General features: G+C 37.2%; 2 protein-coding genes across 10 annotated transcripts; one reads left to right on the top strand and one right to left on the bottom strand.

Annotated features, from left to right (window-relative positions):
* The first annotated feature begins 533 nt into the window (after nt 1-533).
* Nucleotides 534-2,829, top strand: LOC122570722 (Golgi resident protein GCP60). The gene is made up of 4 exons (XM_043733492.1): nt 534-951; nt 1,258-2,318; nt 2,408-2,467; nt 2,540-2,829. Exons 1-4 carry the CDS (start codon nt 762-764, stop codon nt 2,639-2,641), a joined length of 1,413 nt encoding a protein of 470 aa, XP_043589427.1. The 5' UTR covers nt 534-761; the 3' UTR covers nt 2,642-2,829.
* Nucleotides 2,633-13,545, bottom strand: LOC122570713. Of its 9 annotated transcripts, none has more exons than XM_043733444.1 (9): nt 12,727-13,545; nt 12,000-12,135; nt 11,566-11,697; nt 11,358-11,438; nt 10,367-10,594; nt 9,736-9,939; nt 9,267-9,461; nt 7,873-9,149; nt 2,633-7,700 (listed from the first exon to the last, which is right to left on the bottom strand). In XM_043733444.1, exons 2-9 carry the CDS (start codon nt 12,018-12,020, stop codon nt 7,082-7,084), a joined length of 2,757 nt encoding a protein of 918 aa, XP_043589379.1. In that variant the 5' UTR covers nt 12,021-12,135; nt 12,727-13,545; the 3' UTR covers nt 2,633-7,081. The 9 variants fall into 9 exon arrangements, with proteins under 9 accessions (XP_043589379.1, XP_043589380.1, XP_043589384.1 ...); XM_043733445.1 differs by having other exon boundaries at nt 12,880-13,545; XM_043733449.1 differs by having other exon boundaries at nt 11,566-11,813; nt 12,000-13,543.
* Between the last annotated feature and the right edge of the window lie 7,194 nt (nt 13,546-20,739).

The following is a 20,739-nucleotide window of genomic DNA, read 5'->3' as shown; positions in this document are numbered from 1 at the left end:
TTTTTATTTAGCAATTACGCGTCTCTGTTACGCGTACAAAGCGAATCTTCAGCTTGCTATAATTTACTTACGTACCCGGTTTAGGAACGTACATGCTGTCATTTCTCCATTAAGTATTTCCTATTCTCTAAATGTTAGAAACAAGAAAGTGTCATATGCATGTTATATAGTTTTATAAGGCAGAAATGTAAAAACTTCTTCTTCCTTATCTGTATCTTATCTGTCATCATTTTATGTCATTTCATGCTATATATTTTTGTGTTTTGTTATTTTAGAAGCTGTAAGGAAGATATAAGAGATCGTGATATACACCTTAGATCACTTGAATTACCCGCGAAAGTTGAGAAATTATATTTTAAAGTACGAACTTTATATACTAAAGAAATGACATAGCTTAATTGGAAAATGATTTCTTTAAACAATTTTATTCATTGAATTGCTCACATTTCTTTTCGCAGTTGCTCTAGTTATGTAGAAATCGATTTATAAAAGTCGATTTGACTTTGATAATATTATATCATAATCAGTATAATATAGTACATCTTGCAATGTGGCAATTGACCAATAAAAGGAAGGGTTTAGGCTATTAATATTATACCAAATTATACGTATACAAACGTTATTGTAAATGTAACGTATGCTGATACGTATCTACAAGTGCAATAGTTTTCTAATTGCGTGATATTTATAAAGATTTTTGAAATGTTTCATACTGTCAGAAATAGAAGGTTAGGGTGCTTCTAACAATATTTGACGTGTCAATGCAACTGCAAATGGCGGACACCAATGGTGACATTTCCTCGGTAGAGCAGAAAATCGAGAAACTGGCGATATCCGCGGAGGACTTGGCGAAAAACAAAAATGACAAGGAGAGTGAAAAGAGGTGGGAGCCTCGTCTATGGGGTTTCGAAACTAAGGAACTGTACAAAATTGCAGTCAGTTTTTATAAAGGTGAGTCAGTCATATTGTCAGTTTATTAAAATAGTATCGCTATTCGCTTCTTTGAGTTATATTAGAAAAACCATATGTCTGTGCGGATACGTGCTATTACATTGTTATGTTATATATTTCCAACACGTCCGAAGTTTGAAGTATAAAATTTCATGAGAACTTCACTGTTGATCGGTGTATATGTATATAGCCTACTGTTGATTTTGTAGACTTATGTTTTCTTTTCATCGGTAGTTTAATGTATAGATAAGATTATTTTCCTTCGATGTCAACATGTCAATTATACAAATTGTGTAAAAATTGTAGAAAAGGAAGGCAAAGCTGTTCATTTGTCTTATGAAGACAAATTAAAGCTAGTGGCTTTTACCCAGCAAGTAACGCATGGCAAATGTACTGCAGAGAATGCACCACCTTTGGGTGTGTTGGATGTAATTGGGAAAGACAGACGCTTAGCATGGCAAAATCTAGGAGACATATCCAAGGAACAGGCGATGGAAGGATTTATAGTTTTGTTGGACAAGCTATGTCCCCTGTTTAGAACAGTTGTAGAAGCACAGAGAAGGGACATCGAAGAGAAGTTAAGGTTGAAAAGGGAGGAGGAGGCAAGAAAAGTAGAAGAAGAAAGGAGATTAAAAGAATTAGATGAACAAAGAAAGAAAGAGGAGGAAGCTAGATTAAAGGAAGAAATACAGAGGAGACAAATTCAAGATGCCTTAAATCAACAAACATATTACCAATTCAAAATGTATGCAGAGCAACAATATCCTGGCAATCCAGAACAACAAGGAGTACTAATAAGACAGTTGCAAGAACAACATTATCATCAGTACATGCAACAATTACATCAAAATCAATTAGTCATAGAAGATCAAATTCCAGAAATAAACACTGCCACAATAGAAAATGCTGAGAAGGAAGAAGAGCCAAAAGAAACAAATGAAACAGCCACATTGAACAGAGAAGATTCTGATGAATTACCAGATGATTACCCACCTATAGCTCCACCAGAAATGTGGACTAGACAGGGTGTGGATGCCTTCAAGGAACTCATTAGGAGAGAAGATGGTGATGCAGTTATTAAAGTTGGTCATGGAGAAATAGTAACGGTTAGGGTGCCGACGCACGAAGATGGTTTGTGTTTATTTTGGGAATTTGCAACGGATGGCTATGATATTGGTTTTGGACTATATTTTGAATGGTCAAAACCAGAAACAAATCAAGTATCAGTACATATTAGTGAGTCTGAAGAGGAGGAAGAAGAGGATGATGAATATGAAACAAGAGATGATTTAGAAAGTGGAGTAACAAATGATATAATTCAGTCTGATTACAAACCATTGCCACCACCTATAAGCGTGATAATACCTGTAAATATATCAGTTTACCTTTTAACTTCAAAAATAGAAATAAACAAATTTTCATGGTTCTAGTATTTTTATGCTAATTATTTTTGTAGATTTTCAGGAGGGATTCACAAGAAGAAGTCTATGCAGGAAGTCATAGATACCCAGGGCAGGTAAATGAAAATATATCTTTGAAAAAATTTAATATTTGTAAATATTATCGTACTTATATATTCCAATTACAGGGTGTGTATCTTCTTAAATTCGATAATACATATTCACTTTGGCGAAGTAAGACGCTTTATTACCGAGTCTACTACACACAAAATGGTTATGTGAAAAATTAGCTTTATTAAGAAAAAAAAAACTACTGCGCAATTCACTGATCGTACTATCGTTGAGAACTAGCCTGATGCGATTATTTGCCAATATTGCTAGTCCAACTAAATGAAGAGTCCTATATGTTATTTCTGTTCACACCAAGTGTTTACAAGAAGAAACACAAATATATATTTATTATGGTTATGTAAAGACACTTTATTGTTTAATATGGCAAGCAAAGTGGGCACAAGTAAAAAAAGAAAGGTTCCTATCTTTCCCTTTCCCATGGATGTTTATAAAAAGTAAAGCAAAACGAAAAAGTAAAGTGTATAAACGTCGGTAACAACAGCAAACCGTGTATCGCGAATAATTGTTTTAACAGTCCGATATATTAGTGTCATATTCGATTGTATAATATGCCGGTAATGTATCGGTCATTTTATGCGTACTAATTGTTTTCTTTTATGATAAAGATTTTAGTCTATCTTTGTTATTATCTCACTCGTGTACTTATACTTTTATTAATACTATCCCACGTTTTAGAAAAATACATTGGAATCAAACCATTTCGTTATTTCACTTTTTCCTTTTCATAATGGTTTTTATATGTGTGTAAAAGATTAATCAAAAGTAGCAAATATTTCGAGGAAACAATTTCCTTTTTTTGTGTCAACGTTTATTATACTATACCATATCGTTTCCTTCTTTTTTTTTTGTTTTTACAAGAATGATTTGTATATCGTTATTAATAATAATCATAATAGTTACATATGTAGCAGTATACAATTACAGGCTTTTTTACGCAAACGAATATGCGCGTACGTAACGCATGTAAACGCATTACCCAATTATCGCGCAATAATGGACAGAATTCGCCGCATATTAACAATTCTTTATTTAGAAGAGCACTTTTTTTGAGACGGCATGAGTACGTTTATGTTCTTAAACATTGCATGGCAATGAGTATTCCAATACCACGGTTTCAAATCGTGTGAGCATTAAGCAATAATCCGCGAAAGCCTTCTTGGCGTACAATTTCTTTTTTGCTATAGCCAAATTTTCGTAATATTCATTTTTAATCGAAATGCTTTGATGGATGGTTGATTCGTAACAACGCAAAGTTCAATTCACGTTTAAGGATAAACATCATTCGACTATTAATTAATTTTCAAAATTGTCGATTACATCTTAAAGCCTATATATCTGCCACTATAAACTTATGAATCGATGAACGTTGAATTCTCAAACGTTGAAGGCTCGAATATTTCGTTGGAAGAGACACTTTCAAATTTTAACATTTAATTCTGATGTTAGTCAATGTGCATCCTATTTAATAAAATTATTTTTCTACAGCTATTACGATGTAATTTAATTCTCATGTTAATTAATTATTCTATTTATATTTTAATTATATCATATCAAATTCCAACACGATGTAACTGTATTTTTAAATATTTTGCGTTTAGTTTCTGCATTATGTATTCGAGTCATGATATCCGCTGTTACGGAAAGTGCCTCTTTGCAGTTAGTTTTGGTCAGACGTGTTTATCGAACGTTCTATCGTACGCAGAGCAAAAAATTCGTCATACGCAGTTCGTTTTAAACTTAAAAAGTAGTTACACGCGTTATCCTGAGATGCTTAACATTTATACATACATACATCATGAGTATCGAATTTCATTATCACATGCTTCGTCGATCGTCATTCAACAAGTTGCAATAAGCCTACGTCTATATAGCGGTTCAACTACGCTTTTGTTCGTTTGAATTTCGCGCTAAAATGACAGGCGAGACTTGATTGCGATTCTCGCGATATTCTTACGATTCTCGCATCGTAATTGTGATTCTCGGTGATTTGGTAGTTCGAAATGCGAACGTGTGTACGTCGTGTGATCCGGTAGCGTCGAAAATCGAATAAATATCGGGATATTTTGGAAATTTTGATGGTTCTGTGAAAGATTTTGTTAGCTAGACGAAAATTTAGTAACTATGGAGCAAATTTCGTCGATGTTCTCGTAATTAGAATCCGGAAATCGTAAGTACAGACTCAACAGCTAACCGGTATTCGAATTTTCGAATTTCAGATATTCCTACGATGCATCTAACGAATTTCATCCCATTCGAATATACGTTTTTGCAGAATAAATGTCACAATTGAATATTACATAAGAGAAAAAGATTTATACGATCACGTAGTATTTCATCCATATTTTTTGTTATTCTTAAAAGAATTCAAATTTCGATTAAAGATTTAGTTATCCTTTTTCTATCAATAGATAGATTAAAATCGAATGGGTTGATAAGTAGCACTTACAATTAGTTCATCTTGCTTTTCGTTAAAGGCGAATCATCGTGTAAAATTACACGTACAAACACATGTATATATTACAGATACCAGAATCTTGTGTGTTTAATTTATTCTAGATAAAAATAATCATGCTATAATTAAGGTTATTAATTCTTTCGTTGACTAGACTCATATGCATCAAATGAATATTAAACAATATTATCTATGTACTATGTAAAAGATATAGAATATAATAATCAAATACTTTTCAAGAATACACCGTCAACTTGCTAGTTCATTTACAGAGAAATGGAAAATAGAAGAAAAATTTTAGACCCTTAATCATATCATGATTATTTTGTTTTAATATAGTGACTTCTATCAATGATTATCACGATCAGCAATTGGCATTAATACACATTATTCGTATATGAAAAATATCCTCCTAAAAGCATTAACGGTGCGTTTTGTTTCCTCGCGATAATATTACGATAATAATAGTATATGTATATATGTATATCTAATAAATACAAAGTTCTCGGTCAAAATTTCGAGAGACCGGTAAAAATGATCGGAATTACGGATAGCTTCTTTCTTCTCTGTTGCAGCGAGCAAACATGTAGACAAAAATATATATATGTGTGTATGTATATTGTATATATGTATATATATATACTTATGTACTTTTTTTCGTAATTCTATGTGCACGGAGAAGCGAAGACTTTCAATCGTTTTTCGGCACGGATTTTTCCTTTTCGATTTATTCGATTATTATTTCGATTTCCTATATTTCTTACTGTGCTTCAATATCTTCTTGTTTCTAAAATCTACGTGTTTTTCCTTGCTTATGTTTGAGCGAACATTTTTTACGAACAGTAAGTTCGTATGAATTAACCTCACGGTATGCTTTCCATACTCTATGTTTCTGAAGGACATAGAGGTACTTTGAAGTTAGGATAAGAATAAACCAACCCTCATAATATATACATTCGTCTTATTTTCTTTGCATTTTCATGCCAATGAATTTTTATTTATTTATATTTTGGCGACAGTTATTATTTTTCTGAGTTTCATTTGCGATTTTTCAATCCATGTCTATTAAATTATATTTTTTCTCCTTTTTAATTTTTACCATTTGATCTGAAAATTGAATACAGCTTGCTTTATACACTCTTAATACTGGCTATAATATATTTTAAATATAGTTCATTAAGAATCGTATAATTTACGAACAATTTAGTCCAACGTTTTGTAATTGATCTATTAATTTCTATTAATTCACTTTATATAAAATACTTTGTGTATTTAGTATAACGAGGGATTAGTTCAATCTCATCCTACTAGCCGAAAATCGAAACACTTTATCGAGGAGAATTGTGGAACAATACGATCTAAATATAATTGAAATTCCATGGACATAACCATAAACATGCTATCTTACTTAACACAACAGGATAAAAACGCCTGTATACAAATAGCTCTCATTTTCAAATTCCCTAGCCCTGAATTTTCTATCGAAAGATCTCATAGAGCTTTTCGACGAGCTCTCATCTCATGAAGCTCGTGCAAAAACTGCACGCATAATTGACGCTGAATCAATTATAAATTGCATTCACGACCATTAGCAAGGTGCATCCCATTAAGAAACAGAGAATTTCCTTTCCAGTCCATGGTACAACCCCTATTGGCAAGATCGACAGCGTTTCACGCTTTGTTTTTGAGGCACACCGAATTCGCGACTTTTTTTTATAACGTATAACGAATAATTTTTTACGAATTGCGTCTCATTACAATATTTTATGGTTCCCTCGATAAGAAAAGCTTTTTGGCATGAAGATTTTTATGCTAAGTGTTCAAATATATTCGTGAGCGAATGTAAGAAAAAAAATATGCATGAATTTTGTTATATAACCTTGGAATATACACAACGAATTTAAAATAACCATCTCCGCCCCTTAAGAATAATATACTTTTGGATTCAACTGATCAAAAAGGAAGTTCACAAAACTCGGTATCATTGCAAAACAAAGTTCGACCAAAAGATCAGTTTCTTCTTACTCTAGAGCAACTTCCGGCTCGAAGCAAAGGCGGGGCTGATTAAATCGCATTTACGCTGTATGTACAAGATGTTGAAAAGTGGCAGGACGGATATTTATAATTATCATCTCGTGTCCCTTCGTTATAAAGACGTCTCCATATTCAGATTCGCCCATTTGTTGTTCTCCGTTCTGTAATCCTCTACTCTTCCGGTAAAGCTTCGTCGAAAATTCGCGTTGTTTCGAACCGTTTTCGTTCGTCTTTCGGTCAATGAACGGGTCAATTCTGCCTTGTTCGATGACCTAGGACCGTTCATCGGAGATATTCTGTGTATCGTAGCTTGCTGGTCGGTAAATTTGTCGCTGTGACCGGAAATCGATCCTTCGTAAGGCGGAAAAGACGTTGCGTGTTGGTAAACGCGAGCTGAGGTTTGTTGAACGTTCTTGTCGAATTCTGTGGTGTCCACGGCGTCTGTGGACGCCGAGAAAGCATATGGATAGGGATGCTGACGATCAAGTGGACAGGAAAAGGAAGAAGGATGAGAGCTGTCCGAGTAACGTTGTCTACGAGACTCTTGGAATCGACGTCGAGCTGATTTCCGGTCACAGGTGAGAGATCGTCCGAGTTGGCTGAGAACAGTGTGGTTTGGTGACTCGTCTGGCGAGGTGGAATCTACTTCTTGTCGCGTTCGAACTACGTCTTTTCCTCCGAAAGGATCGCCAGGACAAACTTCTTGTATTGGACTCGCAAAGATAAGAGTTCTGTGGGGGAAAATTTTTAATTCGTGAAAGGATTCTTTGAACTTTGCTTCGTTGGCTCGCTTTGTTTAACCAGCTTTGGTTTAACCAAATAAATTATAAATAAAGCCTTGGTACTAAACCATTAAGCAATTTTCTTTGCAATTTGAAACAAATTTCTTAATCAAAAACTTACCTGTTGTTTTCACGTTTCGATCCATCTTCATTCTTATCCGTGGATATATTCTCCAATAACTGTTTCTTCTTCCTTCCAGAAGCTGCATCCAAGCTTTCTCTCGATCTTGAGAACAGATCGAATTTTTCTTCAGCACTGTTCCTCGAAGCAGAACCCGGAATACAGCCCTCGTGATACGACGATCGATTCTCCAAACGTCTGATCACATCGTCATCCTCCCTGTCCGAGAAATTCTGAAGCTCCCTTGCGGTAATCAGAGTGTATCTCCGTTTATTCTGTTTAAGAATCGACTTGAGACAAAAATACGTTGTCGAATCGGGCAGTCCGCAAGTCTCGTTCGACATGGGATTCGCGATTACTCTGCTTCTGCTGGCTATCCTTTTCGGTATCGCGCCTCTACTCGCGTCTACAGCCACTGTAGACCTGGAATTGGCTTCATCGAGGAAACAAAGGGATAACCTGAAGTTTCTTCCTCTTTCTGGCTCGCTCATCTTATCTTCACTAATCTCTTCCACTCTATCCTCGATACCAAATTCTTCTTCCTGCTCGCTCTCTAAAATGTTCCTCAAGCTTTGTCCGTTTAATCGAAGGAACCTCGTGTCAACTTCCATCAATTCCGATCTGGACCTAAGATTCGGTTCAGACATGTCTCTAGGCATCATACTAATCCTCGGTCCTCTTCTAAAGTTCTGCAACCTCGTCATCGAACTTGTCTCAGGATTTTCTACGTTACACTCGCCTCTCGACATCTCTAAGCTCTCCAGCTGTGCCTCGACCAAGAATTTCCCGCAGCTTCCACACTTCCCAGTCTCTGTCTCGCTGACCAATGTGCAATTCGAAGGGTGTACTTCGATCGCGGTTTCTATCAATGGCTGTCTGGCCTGATCCACCGATTGACCGTGTTCTTCGTCTTGTCTGGATCCTTCTTCCTGCGCGTTCATTTCGAAGGTAGAGGAGACGGCGTGGCAGGGACAGGTACATTCGCGCGGCGTTACTCGACGGTTCGAATCCTCGTTCACTTCCTGTGTTACGATGCAGCCTTGCTCCGCTCGCTGATAGAGTAACGCTTCCGAGTAACTCGGCACCATTTCCATTCTACTTGCGTCTTGGGACTCGGCTGGTCGTTGGTCCGGTGCTGGGTCCATGAGAAGCGCTTCGCTGTAACTCGGTGCCAGCATGTACGAGCCGGGCTGGTTGATAGTTTGCTGGCTCATGGATGCGTGTATTGGCTCGCTTCCGCTTGGTGTGTCGTAGTTGATTCCGAAGAGTTTGGTGATCTGAGAATTGTAATGCCATTTTTGTTACTCGGCAACTCGATGATATTTGGAATTTAAATTAGATTCAGATCAGACGAACTACGACTATAGGTAGTAGTTGATGGAGTAGCTTTTCACCTGATAGTCAGCATACTGCGATTTGTACTCTATGATCACTCTCAAAGGCCAGCTGAGCAATAGAGCGCTCAAGCACCAGTAGACGTAGCGATTGGTGAACCAAGGGTTGCCAAGAACAGCCACCAGCGTCGTGGGGTTTGAATTATATCCGAGATCTAGACCTTCTTTCATCTCCATGTAATCGTCTCTCAGTTCCTTCGAACAATATAATATCTTAATTCGTTGAATTGCACACGTTCACTGGATAATTGTCAATCAAGAGAATCATTCATGGACCGTGGATTCCTACGAAAATCTGTCTACCATAGGCTAAATTAGAAAAATAGAAATTGGATAAAGATTCGTTTCATTTAATGTAAAACTCGAGTACCATATTCTAGACTCTACTTTCGAAATTTCAAATTTCGCATAAATGAAGATAAAAACAAAAATCCACGATCCAATCGGTTCATTCCAATCTATCGAATACTTGTTCCGCGAAGAATCTCGACCTAGCCTCTTCAAACTCTGTCGCCGATCTCATGTTCGAAAAGGCGAATCCTTTGCTGAGATTGATCTTCGTGATCGGCACTTTTGGATTCAGGATCAACTCTTTGCTGATGTCCTTTACGCCACAGTAGTCGTAATAATAGAAAGATGTGGCGGCGTGGGTGTTTACCCTTTCGTAGTAGACCTGGAAGACGAAGAGCGTCAGAAAGAGGGATAAATCGGGGATAGATGGGCCATTGGGCAAAAGTATAGATCGCCGAATCACTCCTTTGATGCCAATGAATTTTCGCTTGAAACATTTTTTCGTCGAATTATTATCCGAACCAGCCCAAGTGTCAGTGGCTGATCCGTAAGAAATTCTTTGCACCTTAAATTATGAATTTGTAATGACTGTAGAGTTGATATCGTATAAAGTTACTGGTAATATCAAATGAAATAAATATTAAGCAAGAATTTTAGTAAACAAAGAAGGCGAAAGAGTGAATGGTCCATCTGTCCTCGCAACAAGGTTCGGCGAGGCTCGCGCGAAGCGTATCAACGATTTACCATCCCGCGACTTCCTTTCGTCTGGATCACGAGATATGCGTTGCACGTTGCGCATTATGCGTTACCTGCGTCGTCGTGTAATTGTCTCCGTTTCTGTACCGGGTAATTTGACGTTTACGTCGCACGTAATGGTACGAGACAGCTTTCCACCAGATGGTCGGTTGTGCCGACTTTAGTTGCAAGATCTTCAATAGCACGCTATCCTGGCTCTCCGCGTGTAACAGATCGATCCTGATCGGTGAATGGTAACATTCCACCAAATAGACTAAATACAGCATCCCCATGAATGCCACCTGCGATAGAATAAAATATTTCGTGTAAATTCTCGTCCTGTCGCCTTCCCTTCTCGTAATTTCCATTTTACGATACTTTCTGGATTTTAATCCGTCAAGTTATCTTTTGATAAAAAGTCCGTAAAAGATGCTGCAGAGTTTAATGGCCAAACTTTAACTTTATAGAACGTTATATAAATATAGATTGTTATAAGAAAAATGTATCAACAATTATGAGAAAAAATGTGAAATACACAGCGGTTATTATATTGTAACGCGAATATAAGTTTACGTCGAATATAATCCTTGACTGGTCGTATTCCATTCCAAAATGTTCGCCGTTTCTGTCGATACGAAACTGACAACGATAAAAGATTCAATTTACTGGTTTATACGTATTTATATAGACGGAATATATCGACAAAGTTTGGCTAGGGAAACTTGGAATAGCCAGTATAAAGATTTTGAAAAATTCAAAGTTAAGATTAAGAAAAATTCATGGAATTCAAAGTTGATGAAGACAAATTAATTTTAGTCAGATGGACTTTAATCTCTGCGAATGAAGATTTACTATGTTCGCTGGTTAACAGATTACAAAAAATTGCTCGTTCAGATTATTTCAAGGGGAAACAATTAATTTGAACGAATTTTAAATGAAAATCCACGTTTCGATTTCGAATTTTCTAGGGTTGATTAAATTTATTTTTATGGCAAACTAATTTAAAAAGTTCGATTTTTCTGTGATAAATATGGATGTTTCGAATTGATTTTCCTATATACTTACGAGAATGTATATGTAGCTATCGTCACAGGGAGACACGTGTCTCGTGCTTTTAATTGGGTACCTCGAGAAATTGATTATCACCTACGAACAATTACCACTCAAAGTCCCTTCTTTTCTTAATTTACGAACGGTCAAGTGAATCGAATTGTTAAGTTTTCGTAGTACAATGCTCGGATTGGATTTCCGTAATGCAGAGGAAGTGACGTACCTTGGTGACATTCGCGCATCTACACCACGTCACTGCGGCAAGGCATCCGTATATTAACACGGACAGAACCAAACATTTGCAACTTGGTTCTTTTTGCAAAACTCCGCAAAGCGTTTGCGAGACTGGTCGCTGCTACAGAGACATTATCATTCAGACAATTATTTCTAAAACCTTCCGAACGTGAATTAGATATTATCCATTAATTTCGTATAAATATCTCGTCAATTTTTCATTTTTCTTTTTCTTTTCTAAATAATGACAAAGTAAAAAATTAAACGTTGTAAAAATTCATAACCTCGTTCAAAGTGATAAAATTATCGAGAATTTGGAGGGAAAACAAAGCAAAGAAGAGTTAAGAGAGGGACGTTTAAAAGGAACGAAATTCGAATGCTCGTTCTGCCAAGTATTTCTTGAAATTAGAAGTTTAAACGTACTTCCTCGTTTTCTCGATTCATCGTTGAGACAATCGAGCCAGGATACTTTCGAACGTGTTCTTCGATCAAAGTTGGAATATTCCCATTTCACGAGTGCTCCTCGATCTTCCTTATTTTCCCGATGCTGGTCTTTGCGCTGCAAGAATTTAATTGTTTGCTTCGACGGGGAAACGTGATTCGATGATCGATTCTAGATCGTAACGATCAAAAACAGAATTTTTCTTTCGTTCGTATTTCCAGAAGAATACGACTCGGAAAATATACATTTCCGAAGGGAACAGAAACTGCCATTCTCCGAGAGAATCTTCCGTCTCGAACGAGTACGCGAATCAAAAATTCAAAAACTGCTCGCTACTTCACCGAATTCCCGGCAGAAAGCCACGGCATCCTCCTAATTACAATAAACCGCGACACACGTTCCTCGATTCGCCGATGTTTTCTACGCTCGCGGCTGCTTTCCAGCATCGTCGTTCCCGCCTTTTAACTTTGCGAGTTATAGCAGTTTCTGGCTATACGTACACCCGATTACTCCCCCAAGCAGTCGACGTACCAAATAATCAACGGATCAACCGATCGATCACGATCAGCCATCTCGATCAGCGAAACGAGGCTAAAACCATTTTTCATCGCCCTTAACCGAGTCTGTTTAATCAGAAACTAGGAACAACAAGAAGAGTGGCACTTTTGAAGCGTTTAAAAAATCGTCGCCCGCAGTAACGATGTTTACCTTGCTGTTAGCCGCGCTCAAAGGTTAGCCATCAGTCGCTCGTGCACGAAGAATCGTTCATCCCAAGGCGAGGAATAAAATCGATCGCGTTCGGGGGATAGAAAGAAGGGACGCGTAGGGTGATCGTCGCCGAACGGCGTCTACTTATCGTACGTTTCTCTCCTTTTATCTCTGAATTCTTCCTCCACATCGTTCCTGGCATTCTGGTCTCTCATCTCACTCGTTTCTTCTTGATCCTTAATTTTTCTTCTCGATGAACAAAATTCTTCGAAACAATCGAACGAGAATGACTCGTTAAACGTGTCGTGTTTACGACAATCGAACGATTCGATGGACAAATTGGATGGAATAGAAGAAGAACTCGGTGAAAATGGGTTCGAATCGGTCGAAGCGGAAGTCGCAGGACGCTCGGTCGGTCGCGTGAGCGTCAGCCGCGTCCTGACGCGCCCCTCGCCGTACTTTCGCCTGGAACCACCCCGATGCTACTCTGTCGGGCTAACTGACACCGTCGTCGATACGCGTTGCTCGCGGACGCGGCATCTCTACTGACATCCCCGCGTCGCCACGGCGTCCACGGCGTCGCCCTCGCCGGCGTCGGCGCTCATCGCGCTCAACTTACCCGCGGCTGCGCCCGCTTCCGCGTTCCTGCGTCCTCGAGTGGCCCGCCTTTGTCTTCGTGCCCATTCACCTCCCATCCTACCTAGCCAGGACGACGATCGTGGCGAGGTGCTTTGCATCCACGATGACGTGAAGGGTTGAAAATATTTTTCATTTCCATTTCATTCATTTTATTTGCTATGGCTAGCGACGTTAGCAGAGTTTGAAATTTGAATAGGTAGCTTTGGCAGGGAAGGATTATTGGAATATATATATATATATAGGAAGCAACGATTTATTTATTTTTGTCTGCATTTGATCAGGCGAAAGGAGGATTGAAGTCAAATAGAATTCCTTCCGATGGCCAGCGCAGGATCGACCATTGTATGTAACATGTAATGTCTTTACGTTAGAAGATCGATACATGATCGATGTACGTTGTCATGCGTATAGCGATTGGGTACAAGAAGAATTAGTCTATTAAGAGCCAGGCAGTGAAATAATGCGTAAAAATTATGTAAACGCGTCGATATTGGAAAACGTGAATATTAGATTGTCCGAAATATTTCTTTCGTTTTGTGAGCAAATAATAGACGCACAATGTATCTTGTTTTATATTAGTTTATTGAATTATGCACGAATATAATAATAGAAATAGAACGAAATGGATCACACATAATTCAATACAATAATATAAAACAGAAATAGTTGTTCACCTATTATCGCCTTATGAAACGAAAGAAACTTTTCGGACATCCTAATACAGTAATTTGGTGTTCTATCAAGAAGACCATTGTATCAATGGAGGATAGAAAAATGAAGAATATCCTCGATTTGAAAAATTTGGTTTGCCATGACGGCTCAAGTATTATAATTAAAATAATTTATCGTAGTACTATAAGTGCTTCAATTGATAATTTCATAAAATTGTTAGATTCAGGTAAATGAGGAAATAACGAGAAAAGATATTAGATGAATCTTTAAAAGTTTCTTCCGTGATTACGATGGTTAAAGCCAGAATTGAACAATGCGAATTAAATAGATAGAAATTGCAAATAAAAAATTCTATTAATACCACACTGGTATTTAATGGCTTAGGGCAGCAAAGAATTGAAGAAAGTTTGCAACGTGAAAGTTAGATAGGGTTGGCAAGGTTCTCCCGTAGGGTGAAATTGATCGGAATTGCTGGTAGGAAAATGTTTACTTTTGTAGTAGTCTCGATTACGTAGTATATACTTTAGCAAATTGTCCTTTTCGCTATGTCTTAAGTATAATATGACATAATATTTGTTAACATATCTGTATTTCCTAACGTACCATATAACTAACACATATATCCTAGATATATTTTTTCCAAGAAAAAGCAGAAATAAAATTTTGCGTCGTACGATTAATTTTCGAATTTATCCTTCCATTTCCTATTTATGCGCTCGTCATTGTAAATTTCTAAATAATTGCGCCTCTAATTAAACACGTCGTTAACAAAGTTCGTCTATCGTATCGCGAAGCCGTGAAAATATTCTTTGATACTCCCCTATCCTTTTTTTAACAAAACATTCCTCCACGACAGTACAAAAGAAATCCGGTGTAGGGTATTTAAATCACCTCCTACTCTCATTAATCCTCCTCCTCTGCCTCCTCGTCTCTGTTACCCTATTCGATCGCGTTTCACACGAGGGGACAACTGTTTATCGAAGTAATTAAAGAGGCGAGAAATACAGAGAGCCTACCGGTCGTTACGACGAAGAAAATTACAGCTGGTGTTCTCGCGCCGTTCACACAAATTTAAAAGCCCCCGAGATATTACGTCGCGTCGTTCGCATTTTGTTATTTGCCTGAGAATCCGCGCCGTCGCAAAATGAATTCATAAAGACCGACAATAAGTTTTCCACAGCGACACTGGAATTATATCAGTGTTAATTTCACGGTGGAAAATGCGAATACTTTGAAACATCGTTGACTATTACCAAGCTGTCCGTACGATATAAAAAAAAAACGAATTTTCTCTTGCGAATAAGAGAACCTTTCATTCAAATTACATCGATCGATGCTTCATGAAAATGTTTCGGGACATTTGCCTAAAATCATAACGCCTTTGATAATATCTGTATAGAGGCACGTGTTTATGAAATAATAGATCGACGGCTATCTTTGGAAAAAAGTGACGAAATTAACGACTAATGGTTTTTTAACGATTTATTTAAAGCCATAGCCTTTACAACGATATTTTTATGAGAAAATATCGTGAGTTTATTAATTAAAAGATTGATGACTATCTATAACGCAAAGCAACGAAATTTGTATGTGTAGGTACTTACAAGGAGATTTTATTAAACATTTTATGTTTACCGTTCGAACGAGCAAAGAGTTTTAATACCGTGAGAAGGCTATTATCATAAAAAGACGAGGTATTATCGATGCATTATGCGTTAGACGGTGGATGGTTTCTAATTTTTTAAGAGTACAAATTATATCCCTTTGTATAGTATGGCATGTTTTCCGAAGATAGTTAGAGAGTGAGAAAATGCTGTAAAATTTCTTACAAAGAGATTCAGCTGGATATAACATCTCGAGCAATTGAGAACAACTTCTTTAAAGCAGCCTCAGTGAGACGGAATCAATCAGAAATCTTTAGTCAAAGCGTCGATAGCAGTAACGTACAGATTTAGTGTCTGGCTAGGTTCGATTTAATATTATTTATTCTGGAGAAAAAATTTCTTTACTCTTCAATCCGCAAGGTATATTAAAAAAACCTCTTTTTCTTCATAAGGCGATATTGGGTAAAAAAATTGACAAAAGTGTGCTCATCATATCTTCTTCCTTCGATTTTTGTATATTTATAAATTTCAAAACGTGACAAATTCACGATCGTCAAATGTTAGTATCTAAAAATACGAAAGAACTTATTATTTCAATTATATTTCCGCGTTCGATTTGATCACAAAAATCAGTCCTTACCGTAAACGTGATATCTAAATTTAAAAACTTGAAAATTGCCACTTTCTTATTTGGATATGTCTTTTCTCTATACCTAAATACAGACATCTAAATACATCGATCTTTATTCCTCAAACACCGGATATTATAAATCGAGGAAATTAAAGATCGATCTCTCGTTATTTAAATAATATCCTTTCTCGATATCGAAATACAAAGAACGGGAGGTCTCTTAAAACTTTCATAAATGCCAATATTCCTGTAATTATCGTTTGAAAAATGTTTGTTCAAAATATCCGTTACAAATTTCGTTGAATTTATCAAGCAGAAATTGTCAAATAAAAATCTGATCGACGTTGTCACGAAGTTTCACCACCGAATACCTCGGTTCGAATCAATTTAAAACATCGAACAACCCGCTCGTAGGAAAGTCAAACATTCGAGTGGTTGAGCAAACATATCCGCGTTAGCATTGTATGGTAGCGAAAGTGACATCGGTTCGAACAACAGGACGTGGGAGTTCGCGCGATCCTGTCGTATGACTTTTAGGACACCCTCTATTTGTATTCTGACCATGTTGGATAAAGACACGTTTCGGCGCCGTCTCGTCGCCTATCTATTGATTGCAATTTGAGATGATGGGAGACGAGCGAACACGCGTTTATCCGAAAGTGTGTGCCCGTGTCAAGTTCTATTCGGACAGCAATGAAATCCCCTTTTCTACCGGACGATCAAATCCCCTGGATTACCCTGACATCGAGTAGGCTTGTACTCACGCGTTACATTATCACCTAGAAATTTGCAGTCATTTTTTCGTATGTTCCGCATTGTTGATTTTGTTATTAATTTGAAATCAGTGTCATAGTATAAGTACGACGACAGTTTCCTTTAACGCGACAGATTTTTAATTTCCGAAAGAGTCTTTTAAAGCAAGAGAATATCGAGCTGAGATTTGTTCAAATTCTTGTGTTTTAGGAAACGCGTAGCGATTCCAGAGTTTCGGCCGTTAAGTGTAAACGCACACGCGCTTAATAAACGACACAGGTTTGTTAAAAGAGCGACGCAAGTAACGCAAGTAAATGTTTCAGAATATGCGTTCGAAATAGAAAATGACTTAGCGATGAAAACGTGTTGAGATCGTACGTAAGCGTAATATCGTAGAATCAAAGTCACTGGCATTTGATTATACTTTCGTGTCGAATCTTTGTATTATTTTGAAAGTATACGTCGAATTTAATGGTAGAATCTAAGTTTTGGAGGAGTGCGTCAGACGTCCACGTGGGTTTCTTGTTTGATCGTCAAAGTATCCTTGAACGTCGGGAAGTAGGTTCCTAGGCGCCATTTAGCCGGCATAAGAAACACAATCCCAAGCTCCGTGGGAGAACAGAGACCATCCAAACGGGAAAAACAGAATAGAAATCGTCGACCAGAGGGGTGTTCGGTTGACATGACTTTCAATCTTCGAAACATGGTTTTTGGGGACAAATAAATCAAATTGGATAAAGATGTTGCTATACAGAAAATTGGAAATTCTTTAAAAATTGTATCGAATTGAAATGGAAGATTTACTGGACTTTTGGTTTCGGGTCAATTCACAGTATCATCGTTATTGAATTATTTACGTTACTTTTTGAATATTCTGTTTGATAAAAAAATTGATATTGCTTAAAAAATAATTGTATCTCTTTTCTAAAATATTCAAAATTCTCCTGTGGTTCAGGTGAAATAGAATCTCGAATTCTTAATGAGGAACGGTAGTTTTGCTTGATCTATGCGCTATCAAATAGAACGTCATCCGTGTCGAAATAATTTTCATGTTTTTGAGTCTCTTGGGAATAGTATTCAGCGGAAGAAGATAATTTACTCGACTCGATAGATATCGAAAGTCGAACTACTTTTTCTCGTATTTCATTAGATTCATAAATAAACATTAGATTTCACTTTTAATAATATTTCAAAATCGCCTTTCCCTAATGTTGCAACTTGTTTTCAAGTATGTAAGAAGCCGACTGCTCTCTGTGTGAAGAATTGTTCCGCGCTCTTAAGCCTTTCGAGGGTGCAGGCCAGTTTCCAAGAACGAAAAGTCTGGTAGAAAGTTGCCGCGCTCGTGGAAGAACGTGTACGACTCTTTAAGTAGAAAAGAGCATTGCAGGAGAAAAACGTGTCTCACTGCGTAATAAACGGCAAGTGTCGCCTATAAAGAAACATCACATGGCAATTAACCTTGCTTACCATCCAATGTCGTAAAATAACATTTCCATTCTTCTATTTTCCTTCTGTAAGAGTTATGTTTCTACTGCAAATGGAAAGCTTATGATATTTTGCCAAGAACAGATTGCGATTTAAATCAAAATTACGCTATTGGAATAAAGAAAAAAATCCGAATTAAACGTTACTTCAATTTCGTAATTTGGTATTTAGATTTAATATGTAGAATATTAGCTGTTTAAATTAAGCATAATCGATACTTCTACGCGAGAATTATAATTATATAACGAACAAGAAATTCGAAACAAAGTTTTGTTATTCTCTGTAAAGCGAATTCTTTAGTTACGTTTCTCTTAAAAATGTAATTATACATAATTGGTGATTTTATAAGAAGAAGACTCGCACTTTTACGATAAACAGGATGTTACTTTCCTAGAAATTTAATCTTCACATTAGCCATACGTAATTTCACAGCAGTAATTGTAATTAACGATTCTACACGATAAATCCGAACGTTTTCACTGAATGAAAGCGTCCTACAGTATGTACCAGGAAACGAGCTATGTTTCGCGATATCACGCGTGTTACATCCCACTCAAATACACACGTATTTAAACGTCACCCGACGTGATACAATCCCATTTTTTGGATGCTGGCCAAAACCGCATTTTCTCTATAGCACGAATCCTCGAACGTATAGCGATCGGTATCAAGGATTCTGAATACGTCGCAGGACCATTGACGTATCATCTCAACATTAGCATATTATATACACCTCGCGAAATTCATTCAGTTTCATCGATTCGAACAAATAGTACACTGTTCTTTCTCCTCTTGTCTTTCGCGAAAAACATCCAACAGCAGATTATAAAAGCTGTCGTTAATTATCTAGTTTCGACTGACGACGTATTCAGGCCAGTTCCCTGTTATTTTTGCAGCCGGCGACATTGTCTAAACTGCTCGGCATCTAGTGTCGGCAGGTTGATTAAAATCAAGCAAGACTTAATTAGGCCGGTATCATTAGGAGAGAAGCAGCGCTCTACTCGATCTCGATAACACGCCTCTGCTTGGTCAAGAACTCATTTACGTAACAAATTCTTCGTCCCTTCGCAGATAACTATGTACGATATATCCCGTGAACTTAGTCTCGTGCAAGATATTTCGCGACTCGGTGAAAACTCTCTTTCTCAGACATTAGTGAAGGGGGGGGGGGGAATATTTCATTTATCGAAAGGAAAAAAAATTCGAAAAAGATTATATATATATAATAAGAAAATATACATGCATAGGAAGAAATATTAATATACGAAATTTTGTTGAGTTCATTGTGCCTTTTGGGTAGTATCACTTTGTACGTACGTAGACTATGAATATTTTACGATCAATTCGGTATTATCGATTAGGGGTGTGAATTATTGAAACCGATTCTGGCAGTGATAAAGGGGAATTTCGTGCTTCGTTTTCCGGCTAAAACTACGTCGAATATTTTGCGAATATTTTCTGGCGTTTATTAATGTATCAATTCGTTTCCTTTAGCAGAAAGTACCGTACATGATGTTTTTACCAATTATTTCGCCTAAGAATGATAATTATTTAATCGAGAATTCTTTTAATTATTCAACACCATACATCGTTAATATTCAGTATACATGCACTGAATGAAGAGGTAACTGGCTAGACTTCATTAAATATTTCATTGCTCTTTGGTAGGAAGAAAAGGTTGTTAAAAATCTACACGACCTTTTTCTTTGTAATATCAAGTTTCTTCCAAAACCGTCGTTAAAATTTTGTTCCAGCGCGCAGCGATTAGCGATTAAAATAAAACGAAAAGAAGACCAGCCTGTTGCCTGTTTTTGTAAACAACGGGTGTTGATGCACTCTTTCGCGGCTCGTGCGAGAAAGACTGCACTCTGATATTGTGCAACGGAGCTCAATCGAACGGAAAGAGCCGATGATCGGTGTACTGTGACTAATCATTGCTCGGTAGCCTTGTCCATGAAAAGGTAGTGCAAGTTGGAGCGCGAATAATGCGCATGCATGCACTTTGTATTTATAGCCGCGATCCTATCGTGCAGCGAAAATTTAAGTGGCTCGAGTCTATCCACCTTGCAAACCTTTCTAGTCGATGTTGTTGCAGAATCTCGTTCGTTTGACAGAACGCGATGTCAGAAAATTTTTATCAATTTAATTACCAACTCTCGTCAGCTTTTTCCGTCGGATCCAAACAGTTAAATCGAAAATGATGAAGGCTTATAAAGGGAGAAATATGTT

This window comes from Bombus pyrosoma, linkage group LG9, assembly GCF_014825855.1.
Source record: "Bombus pyrosoma isolate SC7728 linkage group LG9, ASM1482585v1, whole genome shotgun sequence".
In the NCBI taxonomy this organism is placed as follows: domain Eukaryota; kingdom Metazoa; phylum Arthropoda; class Insecta; order Hymenoptera; family Apidae; genus Bombus; species Bombus pyrosoma.
The sequence above is the reverse complement of the archived record's forward strand: the minus strand, read 5'-3'. Positions and strand labels throughout refer to the sequence as shown.